This window comes from Phoenix dactylifera, chromosome 9 (assembly GCF_051530095.1).
Source record: "Phoenix dactylifera cultivar Ajwa chromosome 9, Ajwa_hap1_PhDact_Kaust_v1.1, whole genome shotgun sequence".
Classification (NCBI taxonomy): domain Eukaryota; kingdom Viridiplantae; phylum Streptophyta; class Magnoliopsida; order Arecales; family Arecaceae; genus Phoenix; species Phoenix dactylifera.
The window spans coordinates 6,472,148-6,484,127 of NC_143198.1; the positions used below are offsets into that span (position 1 = coordinate 6,472,148).

General features: G+C 38.0%; 1 protein-coding gene across 1 annotated transcript; it reads right to left on the reverse strand.

Annotated features, from left to right (window-relative positions):
* Positions 1-1,347: 1,347 nt before the first annotated feature.
* LOC148714875 (uncharacterized) lies at positions 1,348-2,939 on the reverse strand. The gene is made up of 3 exons (XM_089925276.1): positions 2,612-2,939; positions 1,857-2,330; positions 1,348-1,754 (listed from the first exon to the last, which is right to left on the reverse strand). The coding sequence occupies exons 1-3, from the start codon at positions 2,846-2,848 to the stop codon at positions 1,587-1,589; spliced, it is 879 nt and encodes a 292-aa protein (XP_089781402.1). The 5' UTR covers positions 2,849-2,939; the 3' UTR covers positions 1,348-1,586.
* Between the last annotated feature and the right edge of the window lie 9,041 nt (positions 2,940-11,980).

Here is an 11,980-nt window from a genome sequence, read left to right on the forward strand (position 1 = left end):
CTGATGCCAGTCCCCGCGTGCACCGCTGGATGCCCGGTACTCCATCCCGTACCACGATGGACCATTTAGTGGTTCTACGTGAGTCATTGGACCTTTTGAGCATCGATGAGGTACGTATCATATTACCATTTGCTTGTGTTTGTCAGTACATTTAATATGCGATATAGTATAAAACTGAAATGGACCTTTTGTTTTACAGGTTATTTGGGATCCCCATCATCGGCTTCGGGGAGATCTCCCATATATACCCGTCGCATTTTTTAGTGGCTCCATCAAGTGCCTTGATATCGTAGAACCCTATCATCCAGAAAGGGTTCTTAGACAGTTTGGTCGTATTCAGACCATCCCTCGAGCGCCACTAGCCCCTACGCGAGCCAACAGAGGTTCCACAGCAGGCTCGTACCGGATACATTACTCCTATATGGATCAGCTTTGGGAGTGGTGGGAGGACCACGTGCTGAGCCAGGCGAGCAGGAGCCACCCAGTTACCCGGCCATCAGATAGCGTACCGGGATACATGGAGTGGTATCTCCGTATCACGCACGTTGCAGTTCAGCCTCCTCATCTGCGCTCGAGTACTCATTCTGGAGCTAGGGGAGGTCACGATGATGCTGACATGCACCGGCGGCGTAATGCAGCTGCACTCGGTATCAGTACCGACATTGTACGGATGGGTCCCTCAGAGGCTACGTCACTAGGTGCCGGGCACCTATATGATGCTATTTCTCAGATGCATCAGGTACTTCTGGGTGATGAGCCTGGCCCGAGTACAGCACCCTCTCATTTGGATCCAGGACCCTCTCATTCGGACGTACAGCAGTACACGCGTCGACGATGGCGTCATAGGGATTGATGATGGAGCCTTTGTAATCTTTGTAAAGCCTTTGATATTAATGAAAAATATATATTTTTGGTACATTTACGTGTAATCTTTGTAAATCCTGGCCCGTTCTATTTTACATAAATATAACAGTGCACATAACAATCAATCTAACAATGCGAAGACAGATATTTTTTGATTTATATTGATGATGGAGTTTCAAAAATTGTACATATATAAACAATCAATCTAACTCTACTGTCTTGCCTCCACCTCCCCCTGAGGAGATGGAGTCCCGTGGGGGGTTTGACCCTGAATCTGATACGACTGATGTTCTGCCTCCACCTCCCCCTGAGGTACCTCCAAATGTTGTTCCAATCAAAGCTGACCCTGGACAAAGTTCCCCTCCAAAAAAGGCAGCAAAGCCTAAGAGGGTGCCAGTGGCAAGACCTGGCCTTGCAAGGAGAGGGCAGCCGATTAACCTCTTAACCAAGAACATCACAGAGCCCTCTTTTCCAACAAATGTGTTAATCATCTGCTCAAGCTTGTCACCGTTAAGTTCTTGTACATCAGAAAGGTCTATTAGTTCCCCTGTTTGATTTGTTTGCTCCCACCAGCTCTTAAGTATGTTTCTGTTTACATCTGAAATCTCAACGGAAACAACAGTCGTCATATGTATTCCCAGCTGATGATGGAGTTTCACAGTACATGACTCTAAGAGCCCCAAAAAATTTACAACTTTCAAAAATTGTACATATATAAATAATCAATCTAACTCTACTGTCTCGCTAATTATAACATTAGGTGACATGCTCTCTTTGAACTGTTGAATCCGTGCTTCATATGAATTTTCCCATCCGGTAGCACAAGGAAGATGATATTTTCGCCAGTTGGTCGCTACTGGCGGAACGGGATGTCCCGGCAACAAGAACACCTTCAAAATTAGAAATAAGAAAATATTAATAGCTACAAAATTATAAATAAGCAAGATTAAATAAGCAAAATTAAATATTCGCAAGTGTTGTGAACGTAGTACCTCAACAAAATGATTTCCATTTACGAATCCGATAGCGATATCTTTGCGGGATAGAAGAGGTACTGGCACAGAACGGAGAGGTAGGAAGGTCAGACATTGTTGCAACGAGAGATGGTATAGGACAACATTATAGCAGGATGCTATAAGATGACCCATGTCCGGCATAGTCATCCATCTGTCATATGGTGGACAATCATCATAATATGATAATGCATGAGTGATCTCAGCAATCGTCCCTTCCACACCATATAATGTGCGATAGTGGTCCGAATGACATTGCAACTCTTGCAATAAATCCTTCCTAACACGCACCCAGTCATCTTCTCCAAATCCCAGTAAGTCAGCTATTGCCCTAAATCCGCAATTCCCATCAGCTTTTACATCCTTGATATGCTGGATGTATGGTCTCAAGGCAGAAGGAATAGCATCAATATAGATAATGGGCGTATGTGACTGGGCTCTAGTACGAAAAATCTGCAAATAATATCAAATGATAGAAAATATGTAACAATGGCAGAACATGTCCCGTATCGGCACATCTCGGCACGGCACATCCCGTATCGGCACATCTCGGCACGGCACATCCCGTATCGGCACATCTCAGCACGGCACGTCCCGACATGTCCCGTATCGGCACATCTCGGCACGGCACGTCCCGACATGTCCCGTATCGGCACATGACATACCGGCACGGCACGGACCATCCCGTAGACGTTGTGATACCTATTGTAAGGAAATAAATATTTGGTACTTACCTTTTGCTTGGGCCGTCTCTTTTGAATCTGAGTAGATGGATTGCGGATGGTAACTTTCTCAACACCAGGTGAATAACTATCCTGTCCAGATAGAACCAACTCAAACGCAGACGGGTCACGTCGAGTAGACGTATCAACCTTCAGTGAAGCGCGCCCACGTGAACCGGTCTTCCGTTTTGCAGGCTCTAAAAGAGGTGTACTATCTGGACTTGCAATCTCTCGTAACTTCTTGATCATCTGCAATTGAGAAGCCCCATCTAACTTCTTGAATCGTAGCGCAATCAAATCTAACTCTGCATCACAACTCAACTGAATTGGCTGCACGGGGGGGGGGGGGGGGGGGTAGGCAGAATATCAAGTTTCCTCCAATGAGGATCTATGCAGTCGAGAGGAATGGGCCGACCTTCCACCCTGTACCGCGCAATCTGGTGAGCACATGGTATACCATGTGTGCGTCGAATAGCGCACCCACAATTTGAATCATCAAACCCAACTGAATTGGCTCGTTTCGATTGGGCGAGGACATGATTTAACGCACTTATAGATATGAAACCTCGCAACTCTTTGAATTCAGCTGGCTTGAAGTTGTGCTGCACTACCAATAAACTCTTCTCCAATGAGGCTTTAACGGAGCTGTGCTGCAACTCAATCAATCCATGTATTCTAGTCCAAGATGACTCGAAACTTCCTTGGCTTGATCCAAGCTGCTTTTTGAGCTTTGCATGTGCACTCTCGACCCTAGTAAACAAATGAAAGTTAGATATAAGAATTGAGGCAAATTAAATTTAAATGAGTCTTTATTTGTGATACCTATTTGTCGTCACATTTCCGTAGTGCCTGCATGTATCAGTCCACGCCGCAACAAATCTTTCCTTGCATTTGCTCAGCCAAGTATCTGACACATACTGTAGTGCATCTGGATAGGTACCGAACTCTCTCTGCAGTGCACTCCAGCGATCATTATACTCGTCTTCCGTGGAGGACAGCACTAGTACATTCCAACTCATAATAAATTTATCCCATTTCTCCTTCAATTCGAAAAATTTTTTGCACTTGGCCAAAACATTCCTACTAATATGCCATCTACATAATAAATGTCTAGTAGTAGGAAATACTCTATGAATTGCATTCATCAAAGCCAAGTCTCTATCTGTAACAATCAACTCAGGCAAAACATCATCAGCTATGACACTGCGCAATCTCTCAATGCCCAAGTATAGCTTTCTTCCCCCTCAGAATTTAAGTATACAAAAGCAACTGAAAATGTCATGTCAGTAGATGTCACCCCCACAATCTCTAAGAGCGGAAGACGATACCTATTCGTCTTGTACGTGCAATCCATTATCAACACACGGGGAAATGCACGGAACAAATCAATGCTGCCAGGGTGTGCCCAAAATAAGTCATGCACAACATCCGTATTAGTACAATTCCTATGCCACTCAATATATTTAGCCTCTGATAATTTACCTAATAGATGTTGCATTTCAGACCTCCCGGCTTTCTCTGCAACCTTAAACCGTTGACGTACATTGTAGATAGTCTTGATAGTCGTAACATTGAGGGCATCTCTTTCCTTCAATGTGGATAATATGTCCTTTGGACGAACCAAACTCTTCGACATATCCACTAACAATTCCGTCTCCTGCTCAGATAATCTCCCTGCATATGAGTGCCCCTCCAGATTCTCTGCAGCGGGATGATTGTGCACTCCACATACGACCAGTAATATCCAATCATCCGCAGTATCCAATTTCTTTCCTCTTAATGCAAAAGGGCATCCACACTTCTTTGTCCCACAGGCAGTCTTTATTCGCTTTTCTTTTTTGGTTCGGTACGTCCCACCCCTCTCACAACCTAACGTAATTCTGGGTTTCTTAGAAATGGTACCTGCATCGGATGATTTGATTACAACAACAAAACCATTTCGCCTCCCAGCTTCACGACACCAATTACACAAGTCCTCTCTACTCTTGAAGATCTATACATTAAACAATTTATGTAAGTATACAGTTGTAAAAATAGCTCGCTAAACTAATACAAAATTGCACAATATATTATAATACCTCGTAAGTTGTAAATTCGCTTGTGTAATCCAGTACAAATTCTGATCCAATTATACTCGATTCGGTTGTAGCATAGCCCTACATATAAAATAATTTATCACCAAGAATTAATGAATCAGAGGATCTGTTCGGCACAAAATTCAGCACGGCACGCGATTTGGCACGAGAAGGCTTCTGTTCGGCTGCAGAGTGCCGAACAGAAGGCTTCTGTTCGGCTGCAGTGTGCCGGACAGAAGCCTTATGTTCGGCACTGTGCAGCCGAACAGAAGCCTTCTGTTCGGTAGAGCGTTGCCGAACAGAAGGCTTCTGTTCGGCACTATGCAGCCGAACAGAAGCCTTTTGTTCGGCGATCCAGTGCCGAACGGAGCACGAACCGTGAAAAAAAAAAACTTTCGAAACAAGGTGGAACACGTACCTTTGCGGCCGATTCTTCGTCCCAAATCACTAGTTGCTTATCCATGCTTCGAATGGGGCTTAAATCTCCTTCAAAGATCGCCTAAACGATGTAAATGGATCGAGGGGTTTAAGGGGGGTTTGAGGGGTGGTTTTTTTTTTCCTTTTCAAAACGAAACGGAGGAGGAGACGGAGGAGGAGGAAGGGGGGTGTACTGAGAAAATTTCAAGGGCAATATGGTAATTACACTAAAGGTTAGTTTGGGTATTTTCTTTTTGGTTTTTGGGGGGTGTCCTGAGCAATCGGGGGGTGTATTTAGAACTACCCATGGTGTTGTGGTGTTAATTCGAGATCAAGATGTCAAATTTGCCCTTGGCAATTTTCAGGTACCTTTTAGGAGAATATTTTCCATTACTAAAACACTTGCTAACCTACATAAATCACCCTTCAAGCACCCTCATAACTGCTATTTTTATATGCCCATTGACCTTGATTTATTAGATTATAATAATCTTTTCCATAATATGTCGACCGTAAGTTAAAGTCCTTCCTCTCTAGTAACATCAAAGCCATGAATTTATTTAGAAGAAAGATCCTCCATATCCCATTGCTTCCTCCCTTCAAGACTCAATGATCACAACAATCCATTAAATCCCTTCTCCTGCATCTCAAATATTGTATAATTTTTTCCTAGCAGCGTCTCTCTCGCATGCACTACGTATGACCGCGATCCAGAGTAAGTTTTTAGTCAATCCACAACAGTCCAAAACTTGGAAACTGGGTTGCCTTCGTGTCAAAACTCCAAGGTGTTGTTCAGACAAATTTTAGGTCGAACCTAGCAATATCTCAACACGTCAGAGGCACGATTTGGTGTATCCAAGCTATATATGCGACATGTCTTAGAAGGTTCCAAGGCCACCATCACATTGCTCACAGATAATTTTTTTTCCAGATATATATTCTTTTAAATATTAAAATACATAAATACTTTTTAAAATTGATATATATATATATATATATATATATATATATATATATATCCTCATAAAATATGTATTATATATATATATATATATCTTAATTTATACACACGTACCTAGGCCATCTAATGTCATTAAGAAGCTAGCGGTTTACAATTAAAATGACTAAAATATCTTTAATAAGTAATTATACAAAAAAAATGTTTATAAGGGTATACAAATAAATAGCAATTTTGCGATGGTATTCATACAATTTAATATATTAGGAAAGTATACATAAATTTTTTTTTAGATTTTTTTATAAATATTCTTGTAAATATTGAAATTTGCATGAATATCCTTCCAAATTGATATTTGGGTGCATGGCCTTACAATATACTATTTTTGTATGAATATCTTTGACAAAGCGATTCAATTGACGTGATTAGCAAAAATTACATTTATTTAAATTAAAAATTAATTAAAATTATAAAATTATCTTTTTATTTCTAAAGTAGGTAACATGTTAACGAGTCTCGCTAGGAACTAATATCTCTACCTCTTCTGAGAAATTTTCTAATTTATCTTGATTTCTCTCTTTCACTTATTTGTCCGAATTCAAAACCATTCCCTCGACTCCCTTCTCTACAGTAGATAGCCCTTCTCCCTCTCCTTGGTTCGTTGGAGTAGAATTTGAGTCCCTCTTATTGCCATCAAAGTTCTTCCTTCATTGTTTCTTTTTTTATATAAAGATGGTCAAGTTATACATTTAGCTTTATGGATTATTTAAAGAAAATTGTTGTGAGAGATTTGCTACATTTATATTTTAGTATATGACATTTGTAATGTTTATCTTCTAGAGCTAGAAAATTTTTCGTGTGCAGGCTGGTGGGTGATTTAAAATTACTATGACAAGATGAGCCCTAAATATTAGATCTTTTCTTTTTCTAGAAAATCAAAACTTTTAAAAATAGTGGCTTAAGGTATAGAATATAAGAGGTGGCCTTCTACCACATAGCCGTGGAGATTGTTTAGTAAGTCTGAAGGATTTTGAAGTCCTCTAATAATTTTGCTTGGGGATGATTGATGTTCTTCTTCCACCCATGAGTACAATATTAGCAAAGAAGCTTAATCATTACAATCTATTATGTACCTCTAAGAAATTCTAATCTCTTTCTATATTGTGATACATGTCCTTATATATCCATCTATAGTAATAAATTCTACAAGCTAATTTTTAATGAAATAAGATACAGTAGTTGTTATAAATAAAGAAGAATAAAGCAGAATAATCTTCTTATTAATAAAAAAATTTCCATAATCATTTTTGTTATCTAATTGTCAAATCTATTTTTTCTTGAGCAATATTTTTACAGAAAATATTTTAGAGTAGGAACCAGACTAATCCTAGTGTTAAAACAAGTTGAAATAAATAAAAAATAAAATTAAAATTTTTTGCGTGTAAATCCTTCTAAATGTGAAATTGCATGAATATCCTTGCAAAATTGCTATTTGCATGTATACCCTTATAAATATTTTTTTTTACATATCTACCCATTAAGGGTATTTTAGTTATTTTTAATTTTAAACTGCTAATTATTTTAATGGCATTAAATAGTGTGGGTACATATGCAAGAAAAAAAGAAAAAAAAAATATAAACATAAAATAAGTATTTATAAGGCTATATATATTAATATTAAATTTGGAAGGGTATTTATATAAATTTTAATATTTAGATGAATATATACACAATTACAATTACAGCCATGGGCAGTTTATGGGGACTTGAGCTTTGGCTCAGAGTCTCGTGTCACCCAAACTTGCTCACCAAGAGAGAGGATGTGAGCAGATTTCGCAAGTTGAATTCTCTGCCACCCATTGGCCTCAACAAGGGAAAGAGGATGGAGGGAGGATCTTTTTTTTCTGGTCCAAAAGAGTGCCGATGATTTTTGAGAAGTAAAGGGAGCTGATGATTAGTTAATAAACAAATAGTATAAAGTAATAAAGAAAAAAAAGCTTCTCTTGGAATCAGAAGCTTTTGCAGTTATGAGAAAGCGCCATCTCCTCACTGCGTAGATCAGTGAAAAAATAAATCTTTTTCTAGTGCAAAGGTAAAAATGTTATATCTGTCTATCTACTTGCTAATTAAGTAAGTCAAGCTTAACCTCAGCTTAACCAACCCTAGCCTTTCATACAAACAACCCCAGTACAAAGTGCAACTTATTTATAGCTCTAACATTGAAATACTCTGTTTCTCTATTTCCTGAGGGTGGGATGAAAAGGAGAACAAGTTTACGACTGGGCTAGATAGATACACGGGCGTGCCACCCATGTCGGAACCAGAAAAGATAGATGGTAAGGGGTTTGGCTATCTTGACCTTTTAAGGATTTTCTCTACAGGAGTGATGTCTTCTTAAGAGGGAGGAGAGATGATCATTATGGTGCTATGCTACTGAGTAAAAGCTAAAAGCAAAAGGATAAATAAAATAATTAAAAGATATCTGCAAAGGTAAAAGTAAAATTGCTGATTATTAATTGGTGAAGGACCTCTTCCTAGAATTATATTTTAGCATTATACATCTTCCTTTTAATTGTTAAATAGTTGCTCCTATCCCGCATTGACACATGTCATCTCCAATGGCAATCAGTTCTACTCTTTTATTACTTTTTTTTTTTTTTTGAGATGAAGGGAGGCTTAGCCACCCAATATTTATTCAATTGAGATGAATTACAAAGTTAAATTTGAAGAGAGAGTAGAAAACAAGAAGAACTGAGAAGTATTCAATTCCTACAGATTAATCATAAGAAGAATAGATTAACAAAATAATATTCAATGATACAATGAAATCCACCAATAAGTAATGCTGATCTTTGTCTTCTACGTGCGCAGAAAAAGTTCTCCTTTATTGAAATTCTAATCTTCTATTAGAGCAAGTGGAAGGTCTCTCACTTTCAACCATAATTCTCCAAAAACCAACAAGGCTTTGTGATTACATAGGGACGACCAATCATTAAGTAATTGAAAACCTCTTAAAGCAACAACTATCACAGAAGATTGCTTGTTAAGAAAAACTCTTGAATTTCGTTCGTTCCAACATTCCCAATTTATAGCCGCAATCAACATGAGTAAGATCGGTTGAGCAGACTTTGAAAATTTTTTTCTCCTCCAGTCGAGACAAAAAAACTCAAAAGAGTGTAGGGGAAAGCACACCTAAGAAGGACCAAATAGCCTTCCTGATTGATGAAAAGAAAGAGCATTGAGAGAACAAATAATCAACTACATATTTCCGGTCCTTGATTACATAAAAGGCACCCTGCAAGTTTTTTTCTGAGTTTTTTCCCAAGCAAATCTTTTTTATTGAGTTGCTTTTCTTGCAGAAAAGACAGAAAGCATTTGATCTTGAGACGAACAAAAAGATGTAGTGTATACACATCTCTTGATATGAGTAAGTTGAATTCTTACCTCAACTAAACTAACTCCTTTCATACAGACAACCGTAGTTCAAATCTCAACTTATAATTTACAGCTCTAATATAGTAACACACCTTTCATATTAGTAAGTTGAACTTTCATCTCATTTCGTTGCAATCTTAATCAAATCGTTACTCTTAATTACGAAAAGTGTTATCCTTTGTAAAATTTTCCTCAACTCATTCAAATAATCTACCATCCAAAATCTCCTTCATATGGTTGAACGTGCCTAAAAGCCTCATCTCCATTCATGTAATTTATGAGAAAGGATTCTATTTGATAAACAACTTTGCTCATGTAAGTATATGAAATATTATTTAGCAGTAAGGTTGCTTGCATCCTACTACAAGGGCCTACTTTTATAATGTTTTTGGATTGTACCTATTATCAATATTACTCAGCACATATGCAGCCCATTAGTACTTGATGACCAATGAGATGTCAAGCAACAGGTGCAAGGGTAAAAATAAAGACAGAAGAAATATTAGTGCAACTATCCCACTAGGTAGCTACATGTCATGCAACATGTGATATTCAAGTGATAATTCAGGGAGAGAAGTATGCTCCAAGTGGTTGTGATATTACCATGTAATATGATACTAAACACACAACATTACCAAGTTAAATCAATAGAGTAATTAAATGAATGGCTATTTTCCATGAGGAAAGAAACAGAGAGTCAATTGTTGTTCATCCACTAAAGAAACAATGTTAATAAAGGTGTCCTAAAAGCAGCTAATGGCTTTCAAAGTGGCATGGTGGCACCCCTAATGAGAGATTTTTTTCTTGTTCTTTATTAAATAACAATATTATTCTCTGCCCATAACTTGCTTGGTCAAGATTGTATATTATGGCATCACATCATTATATTTTAGTTTGTCAACATATAAGGGATTTAATGTTGGCCAACCCTTGGCAAGAGGACTTGGAGTCACCACCTAGGTTTGTCTAAGAAAAATTTAGAAAATATATGAAGAAATTTGGATAAGGCTAAATTCTATATTACTGCTAGGATCACCCTTGCCCCCTCTCCCCGCTGCTAATTAGGGATCCTAGAATTAAGTTAGAGGTTCCTAATTGCTTCTATTTGCTTTTTAGCAAGAAAAAAGCACAAATAACTCCAAAATACCAAAAAAAAGAGAAAGAAAGCGAAGAAGAAGAGAAGAGGGAGAAGAGAGAAGAGAGGGGGAAGAGGAGGATGAAAGGCCGGTTTAGCACTTTGATCTCCTTCTTCGCTGCTTCCTCTATATGTTTCCTTAGTTTTCGAATCTCTACTTGGAGAGATTGGGGATAGAACACATCTATCTTCTAAATCTCCTTGATAGTTATAAAGATGGCTAATGGCTTAGATTATGATTTTCTTGTAATAAAAAAAGATTGGAAGAAGAAAAAGAAAAAGGAGGAGGAGGTAATTAAGAGGAGGAATGTCTTAAAGTTAAGTTCTCAATTTTGGTAAGTTTTCCCATGGTTTTTTATTCTCTTCCATTTCTCATTAGAGGAGGGGTATGCATATAGGTAGAGAAGAAAAAGATCAAGAGCCGTGATTTATGAGAGGGTTGTGAGATGGAGAGATTTAATTGATGGATTGATGAAATAGATTTAGAATGGATGGCTAAGATTGATGAAGATAAAAAGGTAATTAAATGTCGAAGTAGAGGTACAACAAGGGTATTAGTGCAATAAATCCTAAATCTAAGGGTTATAGTAAGGGTTTAAGATATATCTAGGATTAGTATGGACATTTGAGAAGAGAGATGATAGGTTTAGGAAGGCCAAACATAAAATAATTTATTAAGCTAAAGCATGTTATAGATCTTCACTTAAAGAAGTGGCTAGACTGTTATGAGAGAGATCCCTAGTTTGTCTTATTGGAAGAAGCGTACAATGCAAGAAATGTAGTTTAAAATCAAATGTGTATTCTAGGGCCTTTGGCATTAGGAGAAGTGATAGTTTAGTTAGTTGTCGGTGTGATTTAAATGGAATCTAGAAAAATTGTAGAGCATTAAGGAGAGTGCGACATATGGCAAGGTTAGCTCTAGAGGAGATAGGGTGTACATGTGAATGTGGTATTGGGGGTAAATGAGAAATTAGGAAGGCTTTAGAAGGGGCTAGGTGGCATATAGAGAGAGATACTAAGTGTCTCAATAAGGGGGCTTAAAGGTGATTACAAGGTGATCAAGCATGGTAATATTATAGAATTTTAGATCTAAATGGATAATTTATAGTTAAGAATAAAGGGAGGGAGAGTGATGATAATAGAGATCTTGATTCGTGGATATAAGGGCTGATGGATGACGACAAAAGATAGATAAATCAAGATAATTAGACCCAATTTAGCAAGTGTAGATCTATATGCATGTCCAAAAGATGTACATGGCTTAATGATGGTATGGTCCAATTGTTAGGGTGGTGGCTAATAAAATTGAACATATGTGAAATTCTAGGTTAAATGGATAACATATATTGTCCTAATTGAGA